General features: G+C 38.5%; 1 protein-coding gene across 1 annotated transcript in view; it reads left to right on the forward strand.

Annotated features, from left to right (window-relative positions):
• Window positions 1–830: 830 nt before the first annotated feature.
• Window positions 831–27,786, forward strand: part of AQR (aquarius intron-binding spliceosomal factor) — a 56,760-nt gene continuing 29,804 nt past the window's right edge. The window contains exons 1-19 of the mRNA XM_075425183.1: window positions 831–976; window positions 1,799–1,855; window positions 2,917–2,957; window positions 3,997–4,032; window positions 6,306–6,426; window positions 7,736–7,876; window positions 9,511–9,579; window positions 10,079–10,179; window positions 10,900–10,976; window positions 12,233–12,297; window positions 14,254–14,370; window positions 15,303–15,416; window positions 16,236–16,339; window positions 17,137–17,239; window positions 18,322–18,442; window positions 21,285–21,426; window positions 22,309–22,487; window positions 24,325–24,492; window positions 24,683–24,852. Of these exons, the coding sequence (XP_075281298.1) occupies window positions 893–976; window positions 1,799–1,855; window positions 2,917–2,957; window positions 3,997–4,032; window positions 6,306–6,426; window positions 7,736–7,876; window positions 9,511–9,579; window positions 10,079–10,179; window positions 10,900–10,976; window positions 12,233–12,297; window positions 14,254–14,370; window positions 15,303–15,416; window positions 16,236–16,339; window positions 17,137–17,239; window positions 18,322–18,442; window positions 21,285–21,426; window positions 22,309–22,487; window positions 24,325–24,492; window positions 24,683–24,852 (2,010 nt within the window). The 5' untranslated portion in view covers window positions 831–892. The remainder of the gene's footprint in view (window positions 977–1,798; window positions 1,856–2,916; window positions 2,958–3,996; window positions 4,033–6,305; window positions 6,427–7,735; window positions 7,877–9,510; window positions 9,580–10,078; window positions 10,180–10,899; window positions 10,977–12,232; window positions 12,298–14,253; window positions 14,371–15,302; window positions 15,417–16,235; window positions 16,340–17,136; window positions 17,240–18,321; window positions 18,443–21,284; window positions 21,427–22,308; window positions 22,488–24,324; window positions 24,493–24,682; window positions 24,853–27,786) is intronic.

A 27,786-nucleotide genomic window follows, 5' to 3' on the forward strand; every position in this document is an offset into this window, starting at 1 on the left:
CGAGGCCTGACCCGGGACGGGTCGGGGAGCTGAGGGGAGCGCCGTGCCTGGGAGTACTGGTGGAAGACAAGTTGACCAGGAGCCAGCAGTGTGCCCTGGCTGCCAAGAAGGCCAATGGCATCCTGGGGTGCATTAGGAGGAGTGTGGCCAGCAGGACGAGGGAGGTTCTCCTCCCCCTCTACACTGCCCTAGTGAGGCCCCATCTGGAGTACTGTGTCCAGTTCTGGGCTCCCCACTTCAAGAAAGATGAGGAGCTACTGGAGAGAGTCCAGCGGAGGGCTACGAGGATGATGAGGGGACTGGAACATCTCTCCTACGAGGAGAGGCTGAGGGAGCTGGGCTTGTTCAGCCTGAAGAAGAGAAGGCTGCGAGGGGACCTTAAAAATGCTTATAAATATCTCGAGGATGGGGCCAGACTCTTTTCAGTGGTGCCCAGCAACAGGACAAGGGGCAATGGGCACAAACTGAAGCATAGGAAGTTCCATCTGAACATGAGGAAGAACCTCTTCCCTCTGAGGGTGACGGAGCACTGGAACAGGCTGTCCAGGGAAGTTGTGGAGTCTCCTTCTCTGGAGATATTCAAAACCTGCTTAGAGGTGGTCCTGTGCAGCCTGCTGTAGGTGACCCTGCTTCGGCAGGAGGGTTGGACCGGATGACCCACAGAGGTCCCTTCCAACCTCGAACATTCTGTGATTCTGTGCCTCCCCGCGGCGGCGGCAGTGACTGGGAGGGCGCGGCAGGTGGCGCAGCCGCCGCCTCCCCGCTCCCCGCGGCCGCTCTGGCGCTCCTCGCCCCGGAAGCGCTCCGCTCTCGGCTGCGTTCGCTCGGCCGCGGCGCGCTGGGCCTCGGCCTGGCCCGGGCGGAGGGAGCGGCGGCGCGCTGTGGGGTTGCCATGGCGGCGCCGGCCTCCTCGGCCCCGCCGAAGAAGATCGTGGCGCCCACCGTGTCGCAGATCAACGCGGAGTACGTGACTCAGGTACGGGCGGCGGCGGGAGCGGCCCTCGGGGCCTGGGTGCCGTAACAGCCTTTGCGGTCCGTGGGTGCTGGGGAGAGGGGCCCGCGTCGTCGTGGGCAAGGAGCGGTGTAACGGCGGCCTTGCCTGCGGGCGGGCGTACGGCCCAGCGCTCCCGCGCCGGAGAGGTTCGCCAGAGCAGCGCCGCGATATAACTCGCCTTGGGTGTAAGGCGTGAAGGGCTGCTGGCGCTTAGTCGCAGCTGAGCGTTGTAAGTGGCTTTGTACAAGCTTGTTCGCTTCTGGCGCTGGAAATGCTGCTTTCCTTCCTCTTTTGCAGCATAAAGGAGGTCGAAGGGAGTTGGTCAGGAAGCCCTTGCCACCGGAGCTCAAGGGCTCTGGTGAAGGGGTGGCTGCAGCCGACAGCCTGAAAGTACCAGGCCTTCGCGCGTAGCCTCTAGCTCTTCGTGAAATTCCTCGGTGGGAGCGTAATCGCCTGCGAGCTGGGATTGGCAGTCCGTGAGAGATCATGGTGTATTTTTGAGGGATTTTGCTAGAAGTAACTGAAGGGGGAAAGAAAAGTTTATTATATAGCAAGTCTATGCAGCTGAAACTTTTACAGAGAATCGCGCCTCTATTGGAAAAGGTTTAGGCATAAAACCTTAAATGGTTGAAAAGCATTGCTGTTGGAAAACATAATTTTGTTACCTGTAGTTACTGTAAGCTGAAATTAAGCAAGGTACTAGTGAAATAAAGTTTGGGTGTGGGATATGTGACAGAGTTGTTGCATTGCTACAGCTGAAAATGTATGTATTTAACCTTTTTTTTTTATTTTTCCCCCATACAGTTAGCAAATAAATACTGGGCTCCACATGTGAAGAAGAAATTGTCTTTTGATTCAAAGGTAAATACTTCTACTGGAATTGTGTTGGGGTGTAAAAGAGTGAGGATCAACCTGTGTCTGATGTGCTAGCCTCCAGTGGTGCTTATTTTATAAAAAAGTATAGGAGACTGCTTGCAAGTTGCTTAACGCACTGTAATTATAAATTGCTTTGTATGTATTTATAGTTTATAAATGTAGGCACTGTTATGAAGGTGTGCTCTAGCAGTGATGCAGATATTACGGAACTGTATACTTCTTTCTAAAAGCTTCTTCTGGGAGTTTTGAGCAGCCAACTTCAGTGCTGTTCTGGTGGATATGTGTGTTTTGAACATTTAAAATTTGGTCTGATGCGTGTGGTTATGTGTTGGTTTTCTGTAGTGCAGGCTTCTTAAATATTAGGTTTCTTTCTCTTGTGGGTGTTTGGCTAAATCTCTTTCCAGTCTCGGTTTTCTTGCTCTCTTTGTAGTATTTGTGATAGTATTTGTCTGTGATTGTTAGAACTAGGATGTACATAAGCAGCTGAATTGCATCTCTCTGTCATGTGATGTCAAAGTGTGCCTGGTGCAGTAGATAGTTCAGATTCTTTCACTCCTGTTGGAAAAAACTGGGTAAAAGTATCTGGATTTGGTTAAATGTCACATAAAAGAAGCAGTGACAACAGGTGACCGAGTTGATGCAGACTGGACTCCAGAAGACTGTGCTTTGAATTCAGCAGTAAGCCAAAGATTAATAACAAAAAGGTTTGCATATCTGTTTGACTTTAAAAAAAAAAAAAAAAAATTCTGTGAGATGCAGGTTATTCCTTCGGACTGACTTGAATGAAGGTCCTATCTATTCTCTATCATAGTGTGCTTTCCCCTAAGCTGATTCGCTGTCTTTTTGAAAATGTGTGTCTGTGAAGCTTTTGGACTTTTCCGAGCCGAGACATAAATGTTGCTATATTTTTGATCAAATAGCAGTAAGCAGAGGGTCCCTTAATTCAGAGTAACTTTTGAGTGCATAAGATATCTCAAGGCATTATATACTTAATAAAATGTTTAAAAAAATTCTGAACTGTTTTTTAAAAATATTCTTTCCCATAGGTTATTGAAGACGTATATACAAAAGAAATTGTCAGGTCAAAGTAAGTACGCTAGTCACTTTCACTTACAGACAAGCATTCCAACCATATCTGTACTGAAGTGGTTTCTGATGTTTCATAGAATATTTTAAAGTGCATGAACATGGTGAGAGCAGATGAAAATGGCTTGAGTGCGTTTGACTCATTTAATCATTACATTATTTCAGAGTCTTAATGTGGCATAAAAAGTTCATGAGCTCATAAACCTTAAATGTGACGGCTGGACATAATACTGTTTGGTTCCTGCATCAGCAGGACACGACACTCTGTTGTGTTTTGTGTTATTTTTGATGCGATGGTTATAGAAGGCTGGTCCCTTCTTTGTCACTGAAGTATGTAAAGGAAAAAACAAATCGGTTGAGGAGGGTGCTACCTCTGGCTTTTTACTCTTTACTGAGTTAATGTTACCAGGTTTATAAAGAGTGAGCCTCATTTCAGTGACTTGTAGTGTTAGATGGGAGAGACAAAGAATTCGAGGTAAACTGCATTCTACAGCTGTCTGTACAGAAAAGAGTTGTAACTAGCTGTTTGTAGCTTTCAGGGGAAGTCAAAGTTCTAGAGGGAAATCTGTTTGTGATTGCTTTATGAAAGTAATCTAAGAATTGCCGTATGGAATCAGAGCAAGCTTCCATTTCCAGTGACTAAGAAGTAATATTGTGAACCAATAAAATATGTAGTCATAATTTTCCAGATGACACTCTCAGCTTCTAGCTGTTTACGTCTTCAAGGCTGTTTGAAACAGTATCTTCATATTTAAAAGACCTAGATGGATTTTATTTTTAATGTGAATTTGATTGCTTATTGAACCTGCATGAACTTCAGCTTCATAGTGTTACAGCAGTTGCTTCTGCATTCAAGTGGTTGCTCTTGCATGGAAATGGAGGCGGGGGACAGGGACAGAAATAATTCCTAGATGTTTCTACAGGTGTTGTTATATAACAAAAGAAAGGGGAAAATAGCTGCTTTCCATGCAGCTAGGAAGTGCTTGGAATACACTCTTTCCTGTGTTCATTGATTACTTCTTTTTTTTTTTTTTTTTTAGGTTTGCAATTAGAAAGATAATGCTGCTTGAATTCAGGTGAGCTAACTGGAACGAAATTTTAAGGTTTTTTTTTGTAGGAACCCGTAAAGATGAGAAGCAAATGCAGGGCAGTAAATCAGTTTGATGGTAGTATACTCATTTGTTCCTGGTTACCGAAGCCTTGAATTGGGTACCTAGGAAAATTAATTTGAGAAGGAAGTAATTTCATAAGCTGAAGTAACATACCAGAGCATCTTGTTTTATGATTCTGAATTTCCGGTGTAAGTGAAGCACCAAAGAAGAGAGTATGAATGAAATAGTGAGAAACTTGGGTGTGTAATTTGGAATGTGTCATCAGACCTCGAATCGGAACTCTGAAGTCAGAGGAAGATTCTGGATTAAGTCTCTTTCTGTGAGGGTAAAAATGAATTGTGCTGTAGCAGCATCACTAACATTTTCTTCACTTGAAAAGAAACGGATATCTTTTTAGAAGATTCTTACAGCCACTTCAGACTTTCCTGGAAGAACTTATAAAGCATGTCTAAAGTGATGTAACATAAATATTTGCAGTATTTGCATGTTTAGAAACACAATATGTAGTGTTCCGTTTGGCTCTGTTTTAGCTCTCAAATCTTAGGAGTGGGTAGATTCTGTATTTGAAAAGGCTGAAATATATACCACTAACCAGAAAAGTAGGACAAACTTCCCTCTGCTTCCCGCTTCCTTATTAGAAAAGGCAGAAGAGAAAATGTAAGCTATGATTTGGGGTTTGACGCTAACAGATGGCGTGCTGGTAGCATGACTTCTGGAATTTGTATGCCAGCAATACCGTGGAGTTAGAGGTTTTTATCGTTTCTGTGAACATTCTGAATGCTACCAGCCTGTGGTGTAACTTCAGTACTTTCTGGTCTATAGCCCCATCTACTGCCTTTTGTCCTGTAAGTCATTTTCTCTTTTATTCTCCCCACTTCCCTGTCAGTCTGTTAAACTCTCCTGTCTTCATACGCATGAGATTTTCCTGTCTTTCCTTGTTGCTCACATATGTTTATCCTCATTTGGGGACATAATAGTATTTTTAATAAAACATATTGAAGTTTATTGGAATTGTAGGTGCAATGAACTATGGAGTTCTGTGGATTTTGTGGGGTTTTTCCCCCACCTGATGGCAGATCCAAGCTGTTGGGAAGCAGTATGTACCTCATCTTGTGTATGCCTATGAAGTTATCTCAGCTCCATCTGAAGCTACGTGTTCTGGCTGAGCTCCCAGAAAGTGGAAGTCCCTGTCTGACCATTACTGAGCCTTTTGCTCCTGGTTACATACAAGTTCTCACTGCCTTTTTTCACCACCATCTCTAGTACTTGTCTTACCTGAAACTATTAAAGTAAGACATCAGAAAAGTAAGCTGTGGAAAAAGGTAAATGGGTAAACTGAAGTTGGCTCATGAGGGGCCAAATGAATGTTGGAGCAGGTAGTGAGAGGAAGGAATGGATGAACAGCTTGTTTAGGAGGAAACAAGACTTTCTACTTTGTGGTGGCAATTGCTGAAGTAGCACAAGGTGCAAGCACACTGTTGTGTATGATGGATTTAGGTATTGCCTCCTCAGGAGTCACTAACCTACATAGCTTCAAGAGGAAGTTAAAGGAGGGAGATGTTTGCTTGTCCAAATAGCCTCTCATCTCCAAGATCTAATTTTAAGAATTTCTTCCGTGAGAAATGTGCTGTATTAATGAAGAAGAAATGTTCATTGCTAGGATGCTGCTACTTTGCACTGTCCAGTAATTTTTTTTCATCTTCTTCAAAACATTTAGTCACTCCCCTAATATTCAATGCTTTTAGTCGCACTGTAATGTAATATTTTTATTGCCTTTATATGATTAGAAGCATAAAATCTCTATAGATGATCCTTAATTTTTAGAAGAAAGGCTATTTTGTATTGCAAATACTGTTGCACAGTAGAATTGCTGCATGTGACATTCTTTAGACAAGTGAAGTCTTTTTTTTTTTTTTAATTCCTTTCCTCCTTTTGGAAAATCAACATGAATTTATTTTCAGAGTTTGTACTGAGCTGTGGCTACTTGTTACATTTGAAAACTCTCTGGTGAATGTGTCTTCCTGTTAAGAAACTAATCTGTCTCTTGTAGCACTTGGAGAGTCTTAAGTTTTCCTGCAGTGACCTAGATGAGAGGTAACTTCAGGAACTACTCACAAACTATAAAGATGTCTTTGAGGAGGAGGAAGAAAAAACCCCTGTGGATAACTGCTCTTTCGAATGATTGACAGATTATGTGGGTGGCAGCAACTAATGAAATATTCTTTGTCTCTTCACAGCCAGTACCTTGAAAATTACCTGTGGATGAATTATTCTCCAGAGGTGTCCAGTAAGGCATATTTAATGTCAATCTGCTGTATGGTGAATGAGAAGTTCAGAGAGAATGTCCCTGCGTGGGAGGTAACCAATTTCAATTACAAGTAGAATTGACTTTGATCTGCAAGTTGCAGCTTTTGTGGTATGCTCACTTATACTGACAGAAGGTAGCAAAGCTTGCAGTGTTGAAACTAAATGGTACCTCGGCTGGAACATCTCATTGTGTTTTAAAGTGTGTGTTCTTTTCGGAGAAGGCAATGGACGGGTGAAAAATCACTTGATTCCTTCTGGTGTGTGAGTCCTTTGTTCTGCTGTGTGATGTCTTTACATCATCATCAGCACTTGGTTTTTTGGCACTTGACAAAAGTCAGGCATTTGCAGAGGATTCTTCCTCTGATAGTGGAATTAGAAAGGGATTTTGTATCTGGATATAACAAGGTACCACTGGAAGTCTAACATATTATGCAATAGTTTCTTGCCTAAAACCTGTGAATATGGTTTTGTAGCTTTGTTGCATGAAATTTTATACTAAGATGATGGTTTGTTCTGCTTCTGTGTGTACTGGTTTTTGTAATAATAGGTTTAGAAATTATTTGGTGTTTCTGCAAACAGTCCAGTTCTTACAGGCTGTTTCAACAACATGAACCCAGCTAGAAATTTTATGCAAGCATTATTTCAGAAGCACACTTACTCCTGTAGTGGTGCCGTTACTTCAGTGCTGGCAAAGTGCAAAGAATTAAAAGCTTTCTCATAGAATGTCTTTGCCTTTTTTTTTTTGTTCTAGCGTACGTACTAGATGCAAAATAACAGGTATATGTTACTTTCTAAGCAGCTTAGTTAATTTTTTTGTGTGGGACATAGCTGCACTTGTAAAGAGACCATTTTATCTCCGCAGTTGTTTGGTTTATCTTTTCGTGGCTTAGACAGCTGAATGGAAGGTGCACAATTGTAATTAATCACTGGTGGTTTTCGCCTACTCGCTTTTTGCAGATCACTAAATAGCTGCCATAGGTTTGGCCAAAACCTACCAATTCTCTTCTAACCTGTGTCATTTTACAGTAATTCTGTGCGATCACCAGTTGAACATTCCCACAAAACAATCCACTCCACTTATGCTTCTCATTGTTTGTCCTGTGCATCATCTGTGTTAGGCTACACAGAAGGCAGTAGTCCCAGTAAGAGCACTCCTATAGTGTAAGGATCCCTGGTCAATAGGATATCATTAGTCTGTTTTGTTTGTGCTGCCTGGTCAGAATAAATAAAAAAGGAAAAAATTAGTCCTTCATTTTATAGATTTAAATGCATTTAGAGAGCTTAAGTTCTGTTATGTGAATGAAGATTGAAATGATTTATATCAACCTGACTCAAAATTAACTTCCTCTTCTACTCCTAGACATTCAAAAAAAAGCCAGAACACTTTCCCTTCTTTTTCAAATGCATACTGGAAGCATCGCTGGTTGAAAATGACAGTGAATACTCTCTGCATGAACAGACAGTCCTGCTGCTTTTTGTTGATCACTGCTTCAATAGTTTGGTATGTTAAAAGTAACTGTAATACTTCTAGTGTGTTTGTGCTGTTCTGTGTTAATAGCAGTTTAGTTTGAGCAATTTCTTCTTATGAGACAGATGAAGCAAAATTCCAGTTTAAGGAAGAAGATGGTACTGGAGGGCATTTACCCCTCTTTTTGACTCTTGCTTTATCTCTCTCATCACATCTGCTTTTCTCTGATACAAGGTCATAGAAGAGACTTGATATTGGAGGATTGGCACTTACTGCAATTTAAAGGCATGTATTCAGACTTATATTTAAAATGGTGCTTAAAAAGTAGGTATTTATATTTGAAAAGGTGTGTTACGCTTAAGAACAGTTTACTTACTACTGTGCTCTTTTTATTGACTGGGAAATTGCACAAAGTTATTTCCATTAACTATTGAGAAAGAGGGTATTTTTCTCTCTTTTGAAACCAGGCTTAGATAGTATTTCTATCTGCACTTTTCCTGAGTTAGTTTTAAGAAAGCATTGGACCAAGTTCTGTGCTCAATCTATAGTAAAAACACAGTTATAGATCCTGAGTAGCAGGTGTCGAGAATAATTTACAATTATCTGTTGATAATGAAACTGTACTCAGTAACCTCTCTTGGTACTGGGCTTTTTCTTTTCTTACAATGCACACAGGATGTATTGGTCAAAATCAGGGTCTGCACAAGTAAAGAACAAGATTGTGTCTTGCAGACAAAACAGTTTGGAAAGGGTATTTGATTTTGGAATTAGGAACGACTGTGTGAGCCAGTAATCATCCTGAACCTTATGTGTATAGTTTATTGAGGTAGTATTTTTCTGTGGTGACCATGGTACAGTGGATCTTCATTTTAAAGGGGGGTTTGATAGTGACTGTATGGAATTCTGCTTGCAGAATTTGTTTCTTATATAACATGAGATATGGAAGCCAGTAAAAAAGTGCCTGTAAAAGCACACTGCTATTGGAAGCTGCCTTCTTTGTGAAATGCAGAACAGAGTAGTCACAGCAGTTTTTTAAGTAAGGAGCATTGAAGAAGTGAAGTTTCAGAATGCTGAGAATGGAGTCTTTGTCCATGAAGACGTATTTAATATGTTAATGGAATTTTTTTTAGTAGTTTAGGAAAGAAAGCAAGCTTTGTGGATCCATATCACAGGCAGAGTTGGAGAGAGAACATTCAAAACGAGCTGAAGTTACATGAATTATAGAGAAAATCAGTTACTTCAGATAATGGAAAGAGTGTAGATGAAGTGGGAGGAACCTGGTAAGTGAAGGGCTTCAGGATAGAAAGAATAGAGGAAAAATAATAGAGAAGGCGCAGTAAGAAAGCTCAGTTTGAGAACAAGAAGTGACTGAAGAAGAAATGTCGGTTCTCATCAGCCTGTATGCTAATAATACATGGATGGGGCCCCTGCTGAAGTATTAAGAACTGACAGAATTACTGAAAAGAACCTGAAAAGTCAGCAACAGTTTTAAGTGTTACTGGGTAGGGCTATTGTGCAGTTTCCTTTTAGGACATTGTGAAATCTAGTACAACAATGTATATATTTATGTCAGATGGTAATGTACATTGATGTATTTTGTAAGACAGCCACATCAGAAAACATAAGAATTTTTACAAAAACATTTTCTGTCTGTAACTTTCTAACAGGAGGTGGATTTGATCAGAGGTCAGGTGCAGCAGCTCATTTCCTTGCCGATGTGGATGGCTCTACAACCTGTAAGCGTAACACTGTAAACTGGCAAAGCAATCTTCTAGGCATTGTCCAAGTCCTGTAAAGTGAATTCTTGTGGAATGCCATTGTGGAAGTCTAATATTTAAAGCTGCTTGCGTTGCTATGGAATTATATTTTTGTGTGCTTGGTAAAATTCTTTCTTCTTTGTTAGAAATTTCCATGTAATTGTAATTACTAATTAATGACGCAATTTTTCATAAAACTAAGCTTTGTTGCTTATAGTGCTCTTCAAGCTATAATTTGTAGTCAAGGCCATGAGATCACAGGGACTGGGGAATGGAGCTGACGTCTAGCCATAACTGGACTCTCTCTAGCAGGATTACATTCTTGTTTTACAGTGGTACTTACCAAGATTATTCTGGGACAGCTACATATTTCAATTTCTTATATATTTTTTTCTTTTTTAAAAAGAAGACTGAACTGTATTTTTATCTCTCATGAAAACAAGGATTGTAGTGACTGAATAACATTTTAACATTTCAGAAACGACTGGAGCAGGAGCTGAAAAAGACACCAAAACTAAAAAAATTCTGGAATCTAATTAAGAAAAATGATGAGAAAATGGATGAGGAGACAAGAATGCAGTATGTTATGGGAGCCTTTTTTTCTGTTAAATCCAAAACCTTTAATGCATTCGTTTAGTTTCACCTAAAATAAATTGTTCCAATAAAAAAATGTTTTTTAAAAAAAACTGCGACAAATAAGTATTGGTCATATGTGGTCTCCTGGGAACTCTATTGTTTTCCAGTAGTCTTTATGCAAAATACTGTTACAGAACTTAGTATTTTATTTGATCAGTGAACTTGTGATACCAAATCTTAGAGCTATAGGATGAAAGCCATAAGAGAATATTTATGTAGTTACTCGCATTTTTTCATAACCTTCAGCAAATGTTTAGGTCTTAAGCAAATAGCTTATACAAGTATTTGAATAACTTTGTGTGTATCTCGCCAAAGTTAAATGTTCCAATACTTTTGTGTTGCAGTGTGCTAAAGTGTAGGTGGTGACATACTTCTCTTTGACTCAGTAGAAGCATGGGTTGTTCATACAGACTCTGCTGATCTGTCTGCCTGAGTGCAGAGAGAAAAGTTATCGTCTAAACAGTTTAGGTGTGTTTCAAAACCTGCAACCGTTATATAAATTTTAAAGCAGCTAACTTTGTATTAGTGAAAGATACAATGTACTTCTAGTCTGTATTTAAGGAATATGGGGGTTGGAATCAGATGATCTTTAAGGTCTCTTCCAACCCTTACCATTCTGTGATTCTATGAATATTAATGCTTTTGTCGTATGTCTGATTTTAGAGCATATCGGGAGAGAAGATTTCTTTCACAGCTTATTCAGAAATTCATTTCTGTGCTAAAATCAATACCTGTTTCAGGTAACTGTGTTTCTTATGTTAGTTCGTTATGTGGTAATCCGTCTTAAACTCTTTTCTCTTGCTGAAGCAGCTGCTCCTTAGGATACCTGCCTGAGGCTGGAGACCTTATCTGCATTGGGTTATACTGAAATCCTTGCCTGTCTGCATGGATTTCATGTCAAAATTAGTACTCAAGTCTGTATATGCTTTAAAAATGAAATAGCAGAAAGCTACCTTAAACCTCTTCTCCTGTTCGGTATGGACTTAATGAGAAAAAAAATATTTCTGGGTACTGATATTCTTTATTGTGTGCTTACAGCTTTCTTACAGCATTAAAGCATTTCATACATTCTTAGATGCCTTGTTAAACAGGTGGTGTAAATCATATCATAAGGCTCTATTCTGTCAGTAGTGCTGATTTATGGTAAGAACAAAAGGCTAAGTGAAGTGAAATTCTGTAAGATTTGACTGCGCTTGATTTACAAGTCATTGTGACAAGGAAAATTATATGCTTGCCTGATTTAGAAAGGAAAAGTGTTTGTACAGGAAGGTGTTAGCCTTTTGACAAAACAGGCTTATTGTGTTCCAAGTACAGCACAATCTGGGTGAAATCACTTCCCAGAGTTCTGCTTTTACTCTTCAACTCTGAGCAAGCTTCAGCCCTTAACTGACCTGTAAGGGGAAATTCTCTGTATTGTGGCTTCCTCAGAAAGGATACCAATCCCTTCTGTTTTCCTGATCATACAAGAATTGGTTTAATAAGATTTACATCAATGGTTCTTTGGAGGCTTTAGGAAATAGATATTCATTAAACTAGACTTAGTGCTGTGTTTTAGCATGATCCTAAAGGCTCCTTAGTAGTCACAGCTGACTACCTTTAAATATTGTCAAGGCCTTTTGTACACACCTTGATTACAGCGTTTAAATAGGTGTTTTTGAGTACTTGGAGTTAGAATTTTTTAATAAACTTAGCAGGCCATTGGTATCTTGTGGAAGTATGCATTTTTGTATGTCACATTGGTTATTTTTTTCAGGGTGGATAAAATCTCTCCTGAAACTCTGGTTGCCTTACTTATATGCAAAAATTTTCTGGTTTGCAATGAAAGAAAAGATTGTTTCAGGAAAAGAGAAGAATGTGCTAGTTAACATTTTATTCTTGTTAAAAGCCAGTACTGTTGTATTAGTAGCATTTGTTACATTTTAAAAGTATAGTTAAAATGCAGCTGTATTGTGGTATGGATCAATTGCAAAACGTGTATTTTTTTTTTTATGTCTAGGTCCTATTTCTATGGACAAAGTTCATTATTGTGAGAGATTCATTGAACTCATGCTAGACCTTGAGGTAAGATATTAAATTGTTTCAGCCCGTTTCCAGGTGTACTTCTCTAGGTTTTAAATGCGTAATGTTGTTATTAACAGCCTTACTGAAATAGCAGGTGGTTATGTCACAGTTATGCGTGTGGTTGCTTAATAGTAGTTTTCCAGCTGTAAATAGGAGCTTGTGGCAGTCCACCCACATTGGGAACTGACTAGTAATGTTTATCAACCAGATGAGCTGTTAAAGGAAGCTAGAATCCTAAATTGCTCAGTGAAGACTTTGTTCGCTGGACTAGTGGTAATAATTTGGCAATTGATGAAGATGTGTGATGCTTTAATCTGCTAGGAATAATCCAGGAGTATTCTTCCCAATGCATAATAGGTTGCTTAAAGGTCTCTTGTGTTGTAGGGTATAGTCGCAGAAAGTGTCAGTAGTTCTGAAATGCAAACTATTTCTATTTGACTAGAATTCATTGTGTAACAGTTCCGGTGGCCTAGGTTTGTTGCAAAATAATAGGGAGAGAAGTGAGATTTTGTGGAGTCTTTCAGCAGGTACTGAGAAAGTGGAACAGTTTTAAACTTCACTGTACCAGAATTAAAAATAAAAGACATGAATTTACAATTTCTCATGAGTAACAGTTTATTTAAAATAACTTCAGATTTAGAAGACATTCTGAAATGAGACAGTTTCCTGAAACAGTGAGCACAGGGAACTTCAAAATAGCTTGAGCTCATACAGGCTAACTATCCTCTGCTAAATCAATTCCGTAGGCTGTGCTTGTAGTTGCAGTAGAAAGAATTCTTTAAATTAGAGCTTGTTGTCTTATGGGTATGATATTCTCTCATAAGAGAAAGTACGTTTTTGAAGTTAAACTGAAGTCTGACTGTTAGCCACAGTGCTTAGAGGCAATACACTTAATGTTGGTTCTTGCTAGGTGTTACGGGAAGGTTAGAATTCAGACAGTTTACGGAGCCTGTTTAAATGACTGGAACAAGGAAGTGAGAAATTAGCTGTAAGTCCAAGTCTTTTTGGTTTTGTAGCAAGTACTGTGTTAATAGGCTCTTTTTACCTATGTTGAGGCCTTTTTCAGAATATTTGTTTTGCATTACAGTACATAGACTGCCATCAAACTTGATGATTTGATAATTTGAAGGGAACGACTCCATGGAAAGTCGTTTCTTACGAAAACGGTTCTTACTGTTTTCTGAGTTTGTTTTTTAGTAGTTATTGTGGTGAGGCAAATAAAGTTTTCTACTACAGATTCTTTATTTTCTTCGTCTTGGTTCTAAACACCATGCTGATGCTTTTTGGCTTTCTAAATTCAGTCTGTAGATTGCTTTGAGAAAAATTTCTCTTGAATTGTTGAGGTGTACTACTGTATGCTGTTGAACAGTCGCTACATACAGCAGCTTAAGCCATTTACATTGAGAAGAAATGATCTGTTTTGTTTACAAAAAGCTTTTATAGGTTTTTAGTTAAGATTTGAAAAATTCTTAGATCTAATTTGAGTATTTTGCAAAGAATAGAAGATACCGTACCATATTTAGAAGAAACACAGCTTGCAGTCGTGAGAAAGACAAGCTTAAAATAAATGAAAGGAGTATAGAAATCAAATGTTTAAAACAACATTGCAGCAGTCTGACATAGCTTTTGTAGCACACAGTCATTATGTAGATGCTTAATAGTACAACAATTACTTTATTTAATTTACTTTTATTACTGGCAGGATGCAGTCTCACTAATGACAGGCTTGTGCTGTGCTCCCAGTCCAATAAAAGGCTGTGTTCGTAGCATAAAACAAGTGTCTTGGCATACATAAATGATGCTTTAATATGAGAACCTCTGTTGGGTAATTAGATATGTAAATAACTGTGCAGCAATCTATCTTGATATGCCTTCCTGAAATGAAAAATTATGAGAAACCAGGATTTCTTACATTTTAAAGAATTGCTTATGCTAACGTAAGGTTGTTTACCACAGGCTTTGCTTCCCACACGGCGCTGGTTTAATACGGTGTTGGATGACTCCCATCTTGTTGTTCATTGTTACCTGTCCAATCTTGCTAAAAGAGAGAAGGAGGGGCATCTCTTCTGCCAGGTGAGATACAAAGTTGTTGAAAATAACTTCTTCATTCTGATGCGGCTCTGAATACTGCAATTGTTTTGTTTTATGTTTGTTAAGACAGATTTTTGCGAGTGTTTCTGATTGATTGCAAACTACATGTTTGTTTAAATCTTTCGGACAGTAGTTCTTTCTTACCTGTACCTACATGTGTCACTGCTCTTACATTTTTGGCTCTGTTTTTGAACAGTTCTTGAAAGTACTACATAGAAAACAGCGCAGTTTCTGCCAGGCTTTACCCCATGTGCAGCAGAAGCTGTCACCAGTGCGTTCTTCTGTGTTTCTTTTTGACCTCAGACTGTTCTATATTGCAGCTTTTTTTCACTATTGTCCTTCAGTTTATTCAGTCGTAGTCAGTATATCGTTTTTTGTGGCAGTATCTGAGGATCTCTCCCTTTCCTGCATCTCAGCTGCTTTTCCTGCTGCTTGCTGTCCCATGTCTCTGGCGTTTGTTCAGTTTCTTGAAGGGTCAGTACTGATGGAACACAAAGCTAGCAGCACATCTGAATAATTTTCTTCTTCCAAGTTAAATTATCTCACTGAAAGGCAGGATGAATTCCAGAGCTGGCATCAGAGCGGGCAGAAGGGAGCAAGAATTCTCGCTTTTGGTAGAAGCAAATCATAAGTTGGGTTCAGTGTCTCGGTGAACCTCTGGCTAGGTCACCTTAGTGCAATTGGTTTCAGTTTCAAGTCTTAGTATGTAAAAGAAACCACAATGATTGTGGACTGTGCTGTAATTTGTGTGACCTGTAGATGAGATACCTAAACAAAATTATTTTGTGCATCAGCCAAGTTAAGGAGCTCTTGTTTGTGCATGGTGCCCAAATTTGTCCTCTTAAATTGTGTTTTTGTTTGTGGTGTGGAGTCTCTTATTGCTAATCTTCTAATTTATGTGCATGATGTCTCAGCTTTTAGATATGCTTAAATTCTACACTGGCTTTGAAATCAATGATCAGACTGGAAATGCTTTGACAGAGAATGAGATGACAACGATTCACTATGACAGAATTACTTCTTTACAGGTAGGCAGATGGCGAAGTGCTTATGGGAGGGAAGGAATTTGATTTTGCTGTTTTAGTCTAATCTGCATCTAGAATAGGCATTAAGTTATTTCCCAAAGCAAACCCCTTATTTTTCCTTTTGAGTTACAGGAATAGTTTTAACTTGACTTTCTGTACCACATCAGAGACACTAACACTTCAATGTTATGTATGTAACTATGACTAAATAATATTGATCCAGCAAAACATCACCACTTTTGGTTTGATATTGTCAAGGTGAGATGAACTGCTCCCATTAAATCTGTTCAGAAGGGAAAATCGAGTGCTGTGGGAACTTAACTCATGATTGTGCAGTAGGTGGCACCATTTCTTCAAGATCAGTACATACGTACGGTAGCAGTAGTGATCCCTTGTACGTAAGAGACAAAGTGAAAATCCACATTACTTGTAGTCATATAGAGATAGTTACGCTGTTCAGAATTTTTCCCATAAGTTTTAACAACAAAATTCAACGAAGGATCGTTGAATTAAACTTGTTTCTTGTCTTGCTTAGTTGTCTGCAAGGCTGCATGTCTGCCTCCGTATGTTTTATTTTAATGACAGAACAAATACTGATAGGAGGGCATATAAAAAAGATACTGTGTCACGAGGACAGGAGTAACAAATAGGTGCTACTAAGAAAAATGGAGATTTCACCCAGTTATTTTCTTCCTAGTAGTGTCCACAGGGTGCTGTGTTATGAATCAGAAGAAGCTACGTTTTCATATAAATATTTAGATTGTTATTAAATTGTGTCATTAATATACTTAAATTCAGTTTTTGGGCCTGTGTCTTTTGTAGAGGGCAGCATTTGCACATTTCCCGGAGTTATATGACTTTGCACTCTCAAATGTAGCTGCAGTAGATACTCGTGATTCACTGGTGAAATTATTTGGACCCCTTAGGTAAGTTATCAAAATAAAATTTAACATGAATTTGAAATTCTTTGTTCTCTGTATGTTCGAACTTAACAAATTTCTAGCCTTTTTCTTTCTGACTTCTCAGGTACCTTCTCAGGTCTTTCTGTCTTGTCGTGGTGCCTTTAGATCTGCTGAAATAGAGAGACAGGAAGAGTTTGTAGTGAAGTACTAGAATGCCAGTTTAAGAAAAATAACTTTATTTTCATTTTTTCTAATGAATGTGAGAAAGAACTCATTTTCTGGAAAATAGCTAGCTACATAAAGTAATTGTAGCAGTAATTAACTTAGTTAACCTCTAACTTTTTTAATTTAACTTTTTTTACTCTGTTCTGTACAAAGACTACAACAGAAACCATGAAAGTATACCAGTGTATTAACTGTACTGTATTGTAAATGCTATGATTAAAAAGATAACAGTCTGTATTTTGACAGAGGCAATGTGTGCTCTGCTTGATTCCGTTTTCAGGTACATGTCTTGAAACAGTAGAAAATATTCACACCTTGCTGTGTTTATTGTGAGTGAGTGGTTCAGCTAACACCTGCGGCTGAGCACGCTTCACCCACGGCAGTTCTCTAGAGCCCTTTGCAACAATTCCAGAAACAAAATGTTTTAAATGTCTCAGACGTCACGTGAAATACTGATCTGTAATTGTTGGTCTCTGATGAAATATCTAGTTGGAATTCTTTTTTTTCAAGGGGAGAAAAAGCTATGGTGAGTGCGTGCTCTCTGTCCGGTTTTGGTGTCAGTGACCCAAGGTTCTGTTTTTCCTTCTGCTGTGCAGCTCCAACGTTCTGCATGAGGTGGCGTCATACCTCTGCCTGCTGCCGCCCCTTCCCGACGGGGAAGACTCCAACTATGACAAGGAGTTTCTGTTGGAGCTGCTGGTAAAAACACCATTAGTATTGCTTGTATTTTTTCGTTCACAAACTCAAGACATAGCTCAGTCTAGCAAGTCCACTGTAGTAAAGTAGCTGTTTAGGACCTTTTGCTGACCCACTTGTGAACCACAGCAGCGTTATAGCAGTAAACAGCATACTGAGATAGGGATTAAAACCATATATATTAAGTGTATGAAAATTTTTATTTATAAACATAGTTTCCCTGAGAAACTACTATGTGTAATTGTAAAGGTCAATAAGCAGAGTCTTAGCAACAGTTTTGAGGTCTGGAAAAGTTGTTGCTCTTTATGTAGTCACCCGTTTCTCCCCTTTAAAAACAAAAAAAGATCTGCTAAAGTAGATCTAGATACTCGGTATCTGGTTCCTCAAGCCCATTTGAAATACCGTTTGATAGACATAATGGGTTTTTTTGGATATTCATTGTGTAACAATATTACTGTAGGCTTCTAATCTGATATCAGTATTAGAATGGCATAGCTGTCTTTTATGATCTTTTTTATAGGCTAATTTAGTGGTTGTTGATTTCTTTAAAAATCATTCACATAATTTCCTAAGTTATAGATGGTAATAATATGATGCTTATGGATACCATGGAGAGATATTTATTCAGATGACATATTGTAGTATTGGATGGATTTTTTTTTTTATCCCAAAGAGGGAACTAAGACTAGCTGTTGCTGAATGAGCAGTGTTAGTTAGCTATTGACCATGTGTTTAATTGAAAGCAAAATATATTTCATTTGAAGTTGATTCTCTGCTAAACCTTGACTGAATATTTTCAGTTCTATTGTGCCATTTTTGGTCTGCTGAGTAGCCAAATGATTGTTTGACTCTAGTACTATTACTGATAATTGGGCTATATGTTTCTTCATCTTGTGATGTCACTGTGAGCATTTAGTTATATTTCACTTAAAAACAAACAAACAAGAAAAAAAACCCCAAGCTTATTAAAAGAGAGAAAATGGCAAGTGACCACCAGCAGTCTTGTGGATTAGTGTGTATGACTGAAAAATAGTTTTATTATCCTTTTTTGACTTGTGGAAGTTTAAAATGCATCATTTCTTCAGGTTTCCCGTCATGAGCGACGAATATCTCAAATTCAGCAACTCAACCAGATGCCTCTTTATCCCACAGAGAAGATTATTTGGGATGAAAATATTGTACCAACTGAATATTATTCTGGAGAAGGTATGATTAGTAGTTCAGTAAATGCCAAACAGCAGGACAGAAGCAGTTCTGATGTCTGTGTTCATTCTGTCTTCTGAATTTATATGCAGTACTTGGGCAACTTCCAGTATCTTAGAATAAGGTCAGCTTTTCTGAGTTGCAAATCAGGAACTTGGAGATGAAATTGTTAGCAGATTTATAGTGGATTTAAAGAAAAGTCCAAAGGCCCGTGTTTCCACAAAGACATTTATTTGCTGCTAATCTGGGTAACAGATGTGATATACCACCAGTTACAGGTAGTAACTGTAAGGTGAAATAGGTTGTAAACAAGCAGGAGAAAAGCTGTTGTATGTGCTTTGCTCTGAAGTATGTTCAAGAATGGCTTTTCAAAAAGAAAAAAAAGGGTGTTGATGGGAAGATACTACTACTTTTTGATTTCAAAGTAGAAGTGTACACATAGTCACTGAAAGGTAGTGTATGCACTCTAAATTCAGAACCTAGTGTTCTTGCTTGGTGTGCTCATGATCAAAAAAAGCAAACTACAGGTATTACAAACAAGGAATTAGGTAATTTTAGGCTTTGCAGAAAGCAACAGGTATTTTTGTCTAGCTACTTTTAAAATAACTGGTGCTTTTTAAAATCCCATGCTGAAAATTTTAATGTGGATCATGAGAATTTTCATTAGGAACATGTAAATTTTAATTTGGAACATGGAAATTACGAAGAACAGCGTAGATCTTCAAAGACTAGTGTAAAGTATGTTTCTGGTTTGAGCAGTATTCTGTACCATTCTCCATGAAGTTTTGATTCAGAGTTTTTTTGTGTAGGTATGAGCCTTAAGTTCAGATGCTCAGCATAAATTAGTTTTCTGGAATTAATTCTCTGGGAACAAGTATTAACAACAAGAAAGAGGTTTTTGAAATTTGACTGCTTTAGGTAAGGCAGGATTGTAGGCAACAAAGGTCTTTTCCCAAACAGATGCCATCTAGAGATCTGCCCAAAAAGAGATGAGTACTTACGTTCAGTATGACTCAGGTAGTTGAAAGCTGATTCAGATTCTTCTGAATAATAGGTCTCATGATGGGGTTTATCCTTTAAAAAAAAAAAAAAAATCCAACAACAAAAGAACAGACAAAAAAAGTCCAAAACAAAGCAAAAAATCCCCACAAGAAACCCCAAAACAGGATGGTTGCTGTAATTTCTAGGAAATTAAAATCAAGTTTATATATTCAGTTTTTTTTTAATTTCAGTGAACAATGCATAGGTGTTTCTAATTCTGTGGAACATTCATGTGCTTAAATCCAAGTCAAGGTAGCTTTACTGCCATCCAGATTGTATTGGAAGGCTGACTTTGCAGGACTTGCGTGTGCACTGTATGTGTATTTTTGTGTTTTATTAGCCAAATATCTTAATCACAGTATGTGTTATTGCTGGGGCAAGGGGAAGAAATGGCAGCTCATCACAGCTGTTTCTGTACCGTTTTGTGAATTTTTAATAATGCATTGAAGAAATTTTATTAATGATGAAATGTGATTTTGGCAAGTAACTGTTTGCTAGTGGAAACATTTCCTACTTCTGTGGTGAACTCTTTTGGTGGTGTTATGCGTGTATTGATAGCACTGTTATGAAGCATTTCTGTCAGGCTGTTAGAAGTATTTTTCTATTTTGCTTCACTTGGTTTCAATTTACAACGTCCGCTTTCTAATCTCCCTGTATTCTCCAGCCCTCATTTAAAACAAGACAGTTGTGTTTTCATGCCCTTGGGGTTTTTTTTTGTGTTCTTAAAAGTAGCTACATTCTTTTGGTCTAAAACTTAAATAAGAGTAATTTAGCATAAGAGACACAGGAGTATTGTTTCTGTTGTCTTTTAAGAAATGAGGGAAGAAGAATACCTGTCTGATAAATTCTGTGCAGCCTTAAGGTGGGATTGCTTCAAGCCCTGTCCTTTGTGCATATAATTAGCTTTACAGAACAGGGTTTGTTACTTGGTGTTGGGAAATGTGTTAAAGTATTTTATCACCATCAGGCTTTCCAGAATAGAAATTACCATGTTCTATTGCCTTTCTCCACTGCCTTTGCATCTCAGTGCATGTGAATGACAGTATGTATTACATATCTTTGAAACCTTTCACTGGCATAATATGACAAGTTACAAAAGTCAGATGCTTTCACAGGTCTTAAGCATAGATGCTAAATGGGAATATTAGTCCAGTAATGTTAACTGAGTAATATATGAGAATTTTCGTTATAGAAAATTTGCATCTAAGCCTACCCTAAAGCTATGCAAGCCTTAGGACCTGTCTAGGAGTTTTAATACTCCTTGTCTATTTAGATCTGAGCTTCCCATATTTTTCATTCTCATTTAAAAAAAAAATCGGTAATCAGTAACAGAACTTTTTGAAGAAAGATGAGCCTTTTTCATCATTAATTAATGGCAGCTTAATTGTTGAATTCCCAAGGTACCATTACTTTGCCCTGCATTTGATTTTTATAAAATCAGTTTTGTTGTAATCTGAATGCAGGGAAAGACTGAGTCTTTAAATAGTACACTGTTACTGCCAGAAGGGTGAAAATTCCTTTAATCTTGTGCAGGTTCATGTAGAGAAAACCTGAAAATTTGGGGGAAAGAGGGAGAAAAACATGTACTTTTTTAATGACCTATATTTATAAAGGGAGTAGTTCTTAGAATCTCCTGGGATAACAGCTATGGCAGTTGTAGAATAATGTGTGTATGTATTTATGAATTCATAGAATAATTCGATGGATAAACAAAATGAAGACAATATATTAATTAATATATTAATTCGTCTTCTTTTTGTTTATCTATCAAATACCTGTTCCCTTCTAACCTTAACCCCCTTAGGCTGCCTCGCACTTCCCAAATTGAATCTACAGTTTCTGACTCTTCATGACTACCTGCTGAGGAACTTCAATCTCTTCCGCTTGGAGTCTACCTATGAGATCAGACAGGACATTGAAGATAGTGTCAGCAGGATGAAGCCATGGTAATATTTATTAACTGATGCAAACCAGTCAGTTCAATTGTAATCAAAGTGCCTTTGAGAATGAATAACTGGTATTGTGTATATACTAAATACATAGTAACGAGTGTATTTTAAATTATTACATAAGTACCATGTTTTATACTTACTTTTTCCGTAGGATGTTCCAATCCTGTGGGATGTTATTGTAAGGATATGTTGATAATATATCCATGTGGATGTGTTAAGACAGTATGTTGGATGCTAACAACCAACCTTTGTTGTGTTAAGATGGCTGAGTTTTCCAAAAGTACTAAACCTTGGCTGCCATTACAAAATCTGGAAACTTTACCACCACCTCTTCTAGTTTATGAGAGGTGTTACTGAGTATTATTGAGTTTGCCGCCTGCCACATTTTAATCCTCTTTAGATTTCAAGGGGTCACTTGGTGTGGTATCTCTTATCCTCAATAGTTGCTTTTTGTTATCTTCCCCTTTTTTTCTCTCTGAGTTTTCTTCTTTTTGTTATAATGCTAGCAGAATCACAGAATGTTTGGGGTTGGAAGGGACCTCTGTGGGTCATCTACTCCAACCCCCCTGCTGAAGCAGGGTCACCTACAGCAGGCTGCACAGGACCTTGTCCAGGCGGGTCTCCACGACCTCCCTGGGCAGCCTGTTCCAGTGCTCCATCACCCTCAGAGTGAAGAATTTCTTCCTCATGTTCAGCTGGAACTTCCTATGCTTCAGTTTGTGCCCGTTGCCCCTTGTCCTGTTGTTTGTTTCTTCAAATATAAGAATAAGTCAGTTCATGTTATGATTCAGTTCTAAAATGCAGGATTGTGTGAATCTACTTCTGTAGCATGTAAAATTCTACTTTTGTCTTAGAGCTGACTGTTTGTTTTTTTAGGTTATCAGAATATGGAGGTGTGGTCTTTGGTGGATGGGCTAGGATGGCACAACCCATTGTCTCTTTCACAGTGGTGGAGGTGGCAAAGCCCAATATTGGTGAAAACTGGCCCATGCGAGTACGAGCAGATGTTACAGTTAATTTGAATGTGCGAGATAGCATCAAAGATGAATGGGAAGGTACTTACATTCTTTGAAATAAGGTGGTCAAAATACATGCCCATCAAAATACACTTTGATGTAATCTTACTTGTAAGAAAGTGGGGGTTTTTATCCGAGATCCAGATTTGCCAATCTTACTACACTGTTTAAAAGTCAGTTGCTCAGATTCCAAGTTTAAGAAGTTTATACTTTCCTGAAACAAAGATTGAAATTATTAACATATTTACACGTGCATTCAGAGCAGAATGTTTACTATTTCAGACTAATCTAATTTGGTTTATAACTGTAAAATTCTGTGCTTTACAGGGAGTGTGGAAAAGTAATTTAACATTTTAAATTAATGTGCATGCTAATAATGCCGTATTGGAAAAGTAGTGGGGAATGTGATACCTGTTTCTCATACACAGGTGGAGAGGACAGATTTTGATTTAATTCAAACCAGTGCATTTTAGTACTTTTCAGTATGTGTGAACATTAGGAAGTGCTGACTACACCAAATACTGTTTCTTACAAGTATCCACAGGTGACACTTCCTTTGCTTGGGGAATTGAACTTTAGTTGACTGTGTTGGCAGGCGGCATAGAAGCATGTGCTTGGATTATCAGTAAACGCCACTCCCTTCTCTTTTGTTAGAGAAACTTGTTCAATGTGCTGGAGCTGCTTAGTGTGATTACAGGTCACAAATGCTAAAGCTGAACTGTGTGATAAATAAGCAGATAATGGGAATGTAGATTGCTATTAAAGTAGAAGAGCTGGGAGGATGGCAGCAGACTTCACTATACTGAAGGTAGCTACATAGTGGTGCACCTAGCTTTTTAAATGCTAGAACAGCCTCTGTGATTTCAAAAGCAGTAATGCTTTGACTTAATCAAAACTGAGGTGAAGAATTGATGAATCATTGCCTGAAATAACAGGGTCTTGATGAAACTGCTTTAGGTTGGAAAACACCTGGTAAGTAATGAGAAATTATTTGTCTCCTGTGAAAAAGTACAACATGTGTTTACTAAATTTTGAAGGTGTCTTAGGTCTGTAAGAATCTATAGGTATACTGGAGAAAAGGATTAGCGTACAAAATTACATTAGTGAATTGGAGAAATTGCATTTTAAAAGTAGGGTGTAATTCAACCAGGGTGTGTATTAAGATACTAAACTTAGGCAAGAACAAGTCACTGCAGAAATGCATGTTGGGGGAATAACTTTTCAGGCAGTAACTCTGCAGATTGAAAAGAGTCTGAGGTCATATTGCTCAGAAGCAGATGTGACTCCACAACAATATGTTACTGCTGGTGGAAAAACACTCAACCAAGTCATACCGGAATTTATAAACTGGAATGCAGCATGGAAAACAAGTAACTTGGTTAAGTGACCTTTTACCCTATTAAATAGGTAACTAAAGTAGCTTTGTTTAGGATTTTGTGCCCATTTCTCAGTGCTGCGTTTAAATTGTTGTAAAAAAGAATTGTAGGTTAGTCCAGAAGAAGGGAATGAGAATAGGAGGTTAATGACACACTACTTTTGAGAGAGGACTGAAAATACCTGGGTTATGTAACCTAAGTAAGATTATTGGGAGAAGAATAATCTTGAAATAAGTTTGTTGTCATGAAAAAAGCAGGCAGTTTCTCCTTTCATATCTGAAGTCTTAGATGTTAGTGTGCAAGAGTAGTGGAAAAGATGGCTATCTTATGGTTCTGTATCCTCTAAATACATAAAGGCATATTTTGAAACAGAATACATTATTCTCTAGACAGGTGGGGTTTTATTTAAAAGACATTTTCATGTATTCTATTGTATGTATAGTAAGGAATGGAAAAGGAAAATGGCATTCAATCAAATAACTGAATGCTTTTGGAATCAGGTCTGCGTAAACATGATGTCTGCTTTTTGGTTACGGTACGTCCCACACAACCTTATGGCACCAGGTTTGACCGACGACGACCTTTTGTTGAGCAAACTGGCCTGGTGTATGTCAGAGGCTGTGAAATCCAGGGCATGTTGGATGAGAAAGGACGTGTTATTGAAGAAGGTATGATATACCAAAACTTGTTTGAAAGATTTTCTTTTTTTTCTATTTTCTTTTGTTTTGTTGACAGACTAACTGTTGACTTGCTTCTCTTCTAAGCAGTGCTCACTGAATTTGTTTCCTACTTGGAAAAAAACAAACTCCATAAGCAGTGCCAAGAAAAGTTCTAATCTTCCTGTTTCATTACGGGCAGGACCTGAACCCAAACCACGACTTAAAGGGGACTGCAGAACTTACAGAGTATTTCTGGACCCAAACCAGTATCAACAAGACATGACCAATACAATCCAAAATGGAGCAGAAGATGTTTATGAGACATTTAATATAATAATGAGAAGAAAACCTAAAGAAAATAATTTCAAGGTAAGGTACTGCTCATTGACTCTTAGGATATGAGTTTATCTGAATATGCCAGCTGTACTGAGACGTGTTCACTTTAGATGCATGTAGTTAGGCTTTTTAGGTAGTGTTGGATCACTTCAGGAAGTTAGAACCTGTCAGCTGGTGATAACTTCCCCTTACAGCTAAGTGTTGAAGTAACTGAAAATAAGAACACGCCTACTTCAGTTGAGTATATAATAAAACATTAGTTTGTAATTTCAGTCTTTTTACAGGTAGCCTACAACTTAGTTGTGTTTGGCCTTTTGGGTTAAGGGAGTATGTGGAACGTTTTTGTTGTCTGATGTAATAATGGACTGTGGGAAAAGGAGGAGTAGCTAGTCACAAGGTGAAAATCAGAGAAACTGGTTGACTTTTGGGAACATGACTGGATCAGTTTCTTGTTAGGCTTTGGAGGGTGTCAGATGAGATTTTTAGCACTGATACATTTCATAGTCCTTGTAGAGATTGTATGCTAACTGGAGCTTTGTGGATTGAATGATGCTTTTTTTATTTTTCTGCCTCAACAGTTTTCACACAGTTGCAGTGCGTGATTCTTTGGCATTTGACTTCCTTGGGTGTTCATGGTCAAGAGAGTCTTCAGGGAATTTGATCACAGTTCAAAATAATCCTGTTGCTATTACGTTATGATACTGTATATTGCCTATAAGTAAAATGAAAATTATGCACACAACTTGAATTCAGTTTTGCATATAAATTAAGCAAATGTTGTTTTTCAGGAAGCTTATTGGCATTACCCCTTTTCCTATAGCAACAGGCCCTGCTAAAAGCCTGTGCTCATCTTTCTTAGAAGTCCCTTTTAGGTACTGGAAGGCCGCAAGAAAGTCTCACTGGAGCCTGCTTTTCTCCAGGCTGAACAGCCCCAACTCTCTCAGCCTTCCCTCACAGGAGAGGTGTTCCAGCCCTCTGACCATTTTTGTGGCCCTCCTCTGGACTATGTGCCTTCACAGTCCAGAAAGCCAACAACATCCAGGGCTGCATCGAGAGAAGTGTGGCCAGCAGGTTGAAGGAGGTGATTCTGCCCCTCTGCTCCGCTCTGGTGAGGCCCCACTTGGAGTGCTATGTCCAACTCTGGAGTCCTCAGTACAGAAAAGAATGGACCTGTTGGAGTGGGACCAGAGGAGGGATAATCTTACTGTATTTACATGTATAGAAGTTACTTTTGAAAAGCTGACACAAATTTTCTGTCATGTAAAAACAGCACTTTAGCTGTTAGGGACATATTTCTTAAACTTTCCTCCGATAAATTGGTCATCTAAATTTGGAAATACTACCTGAAGAAGCCATGTTTTCTCGTTTATTTTTGCTTTTCTTAGCACAAATGTATTATGCTATATTTAATATACACTTAAGCCAGAAACACTTGTTTTGTATTTATAACAACAATATAAATATTCTTAGTTAATATGGGACTTGTCCATCACTATATTTTGGGCCTCTGAAATAACTGCAGGACCTTCAGACTTCAGAAGTTAAGTGCAGGACCTCTCTGGTCCTGCAGGTCACATACTAAAATATTCATAAGACCAAGAGCAAGAAGCAATACTGTATATTGGATATGGATATATGGATATATATGGATAGCCAAAGGGAGAGGAGGTTTCTGGAGTGATTTGTAGGCGTCAGGTAAGATTGTTTGAGCCATCCCCTTTATTGTAAAATGAGGCTGAGCTGAGAGTATACTTTCTGTCACAGTGATATTTGATAATGCCAGCTGTATTATCTCATGCAGGTTCGCTTCTTCCCACAGCTAGGAATTTGACTATCCAGAGGTTCCTGTACAAGGACAGACCTGCTATGACATGTTTCCTTGGTATGAGAATTAAATATGAAATAGTAGGAGCCGTTCTACTGGTAGACAATCAAGCAGTCAAGCACGGAACGTATAGTGTAACATCAGTCTTAAATTTTATAGTGATGTTGCCTTTGAGTTAAGAAGTTTACAGAGCTATCACAGGATCCAATGCATGGTTGAGATCGGAAGGAACAGAATCACAGATTCACTCCAGCATGTGTGTGTCTCTTGTCCTGAGGAGTCCAGCACTGGACACAGCACTCCAGATATTGTCTGACCTGTGCTGACTGGAGAGGAAGAGTCAGAACTTTTATAGAGGTTGACTGTTCAAGCAGGAATGATGACCACCTGACTTGAATTGCTTGAATTATACAACACAAGCAGGAAAAGGGCAGAGAATCCTACCCTTTTGAGCTGGATGTGTAAATTTAGACTATCAGAATAAAATTCTATGCCTTGTTTTGGCTGGGTATGCTTTGCAAGATCAGCATTTGAAAGGTCTATGTTATATGCTGATGTGGACTGCTGGTGCACTATTTTTGCCATCTGTTTGTGTCCATGTTTGATGGTGTGGTAAGTTGGAGGATCTGGAAATTGGCACAGGTTTCATATCCTCTGTTTCTTCTGCTGAAGAGCAGATGCGTGATGCCCTAAGACCAAGTTTCAAGTAAGGTGGTTGTTGCAGACTTGTGCCCAAAGTAGTTCTTTAACTTGAAGACTGAAGTTCATGTACCTCTTAATTAAAATACCCACCCTCTGTGCAAGTCCAAGATCTGGAGCATCGGTGTTTTTATGGGAGGGGGAGAGGAGAGAAAATACTGACGTAACCACAGATGAGTAGAGAAATTAATCTGGGGGTGAAGAGCAAGCTTTTGGAGGGAAACTTTAGATGGCTGCAGGGATGAAATTTATAGGGTTGAAGGAGACACCTTAAGTTGCGTGAGGGTATTCTTGAATTTGTTAGATTTCTAGTATGAACTGGTTCTAGGTTTTACGATGGCTGAGGCATTCATTTGCCATACAGTTGTGCATTACACTGAATATGATTTTTGTACTGTTCAAAGTAGAGAATAGTTGTTTTAAAATGCCCTGTATCTATAGTC

This window comes from Opisthocomus hoazin, chromosome 7, assembly GCF_030867145.1.
Source record: "Opisthocomus hoazin isolate bOpiHoa1 chromosome 7, bOpiHoa1.hap1, whole genome shotgun sequence".
Classification (NCBI taxonomy): domain Eukaryota; kingdom Metazoa; phylum Chordata; class Aves; order Opisthocomiformes; family Opisthocomidae; genus Opisthocomus; species Opisthocomus hoazin.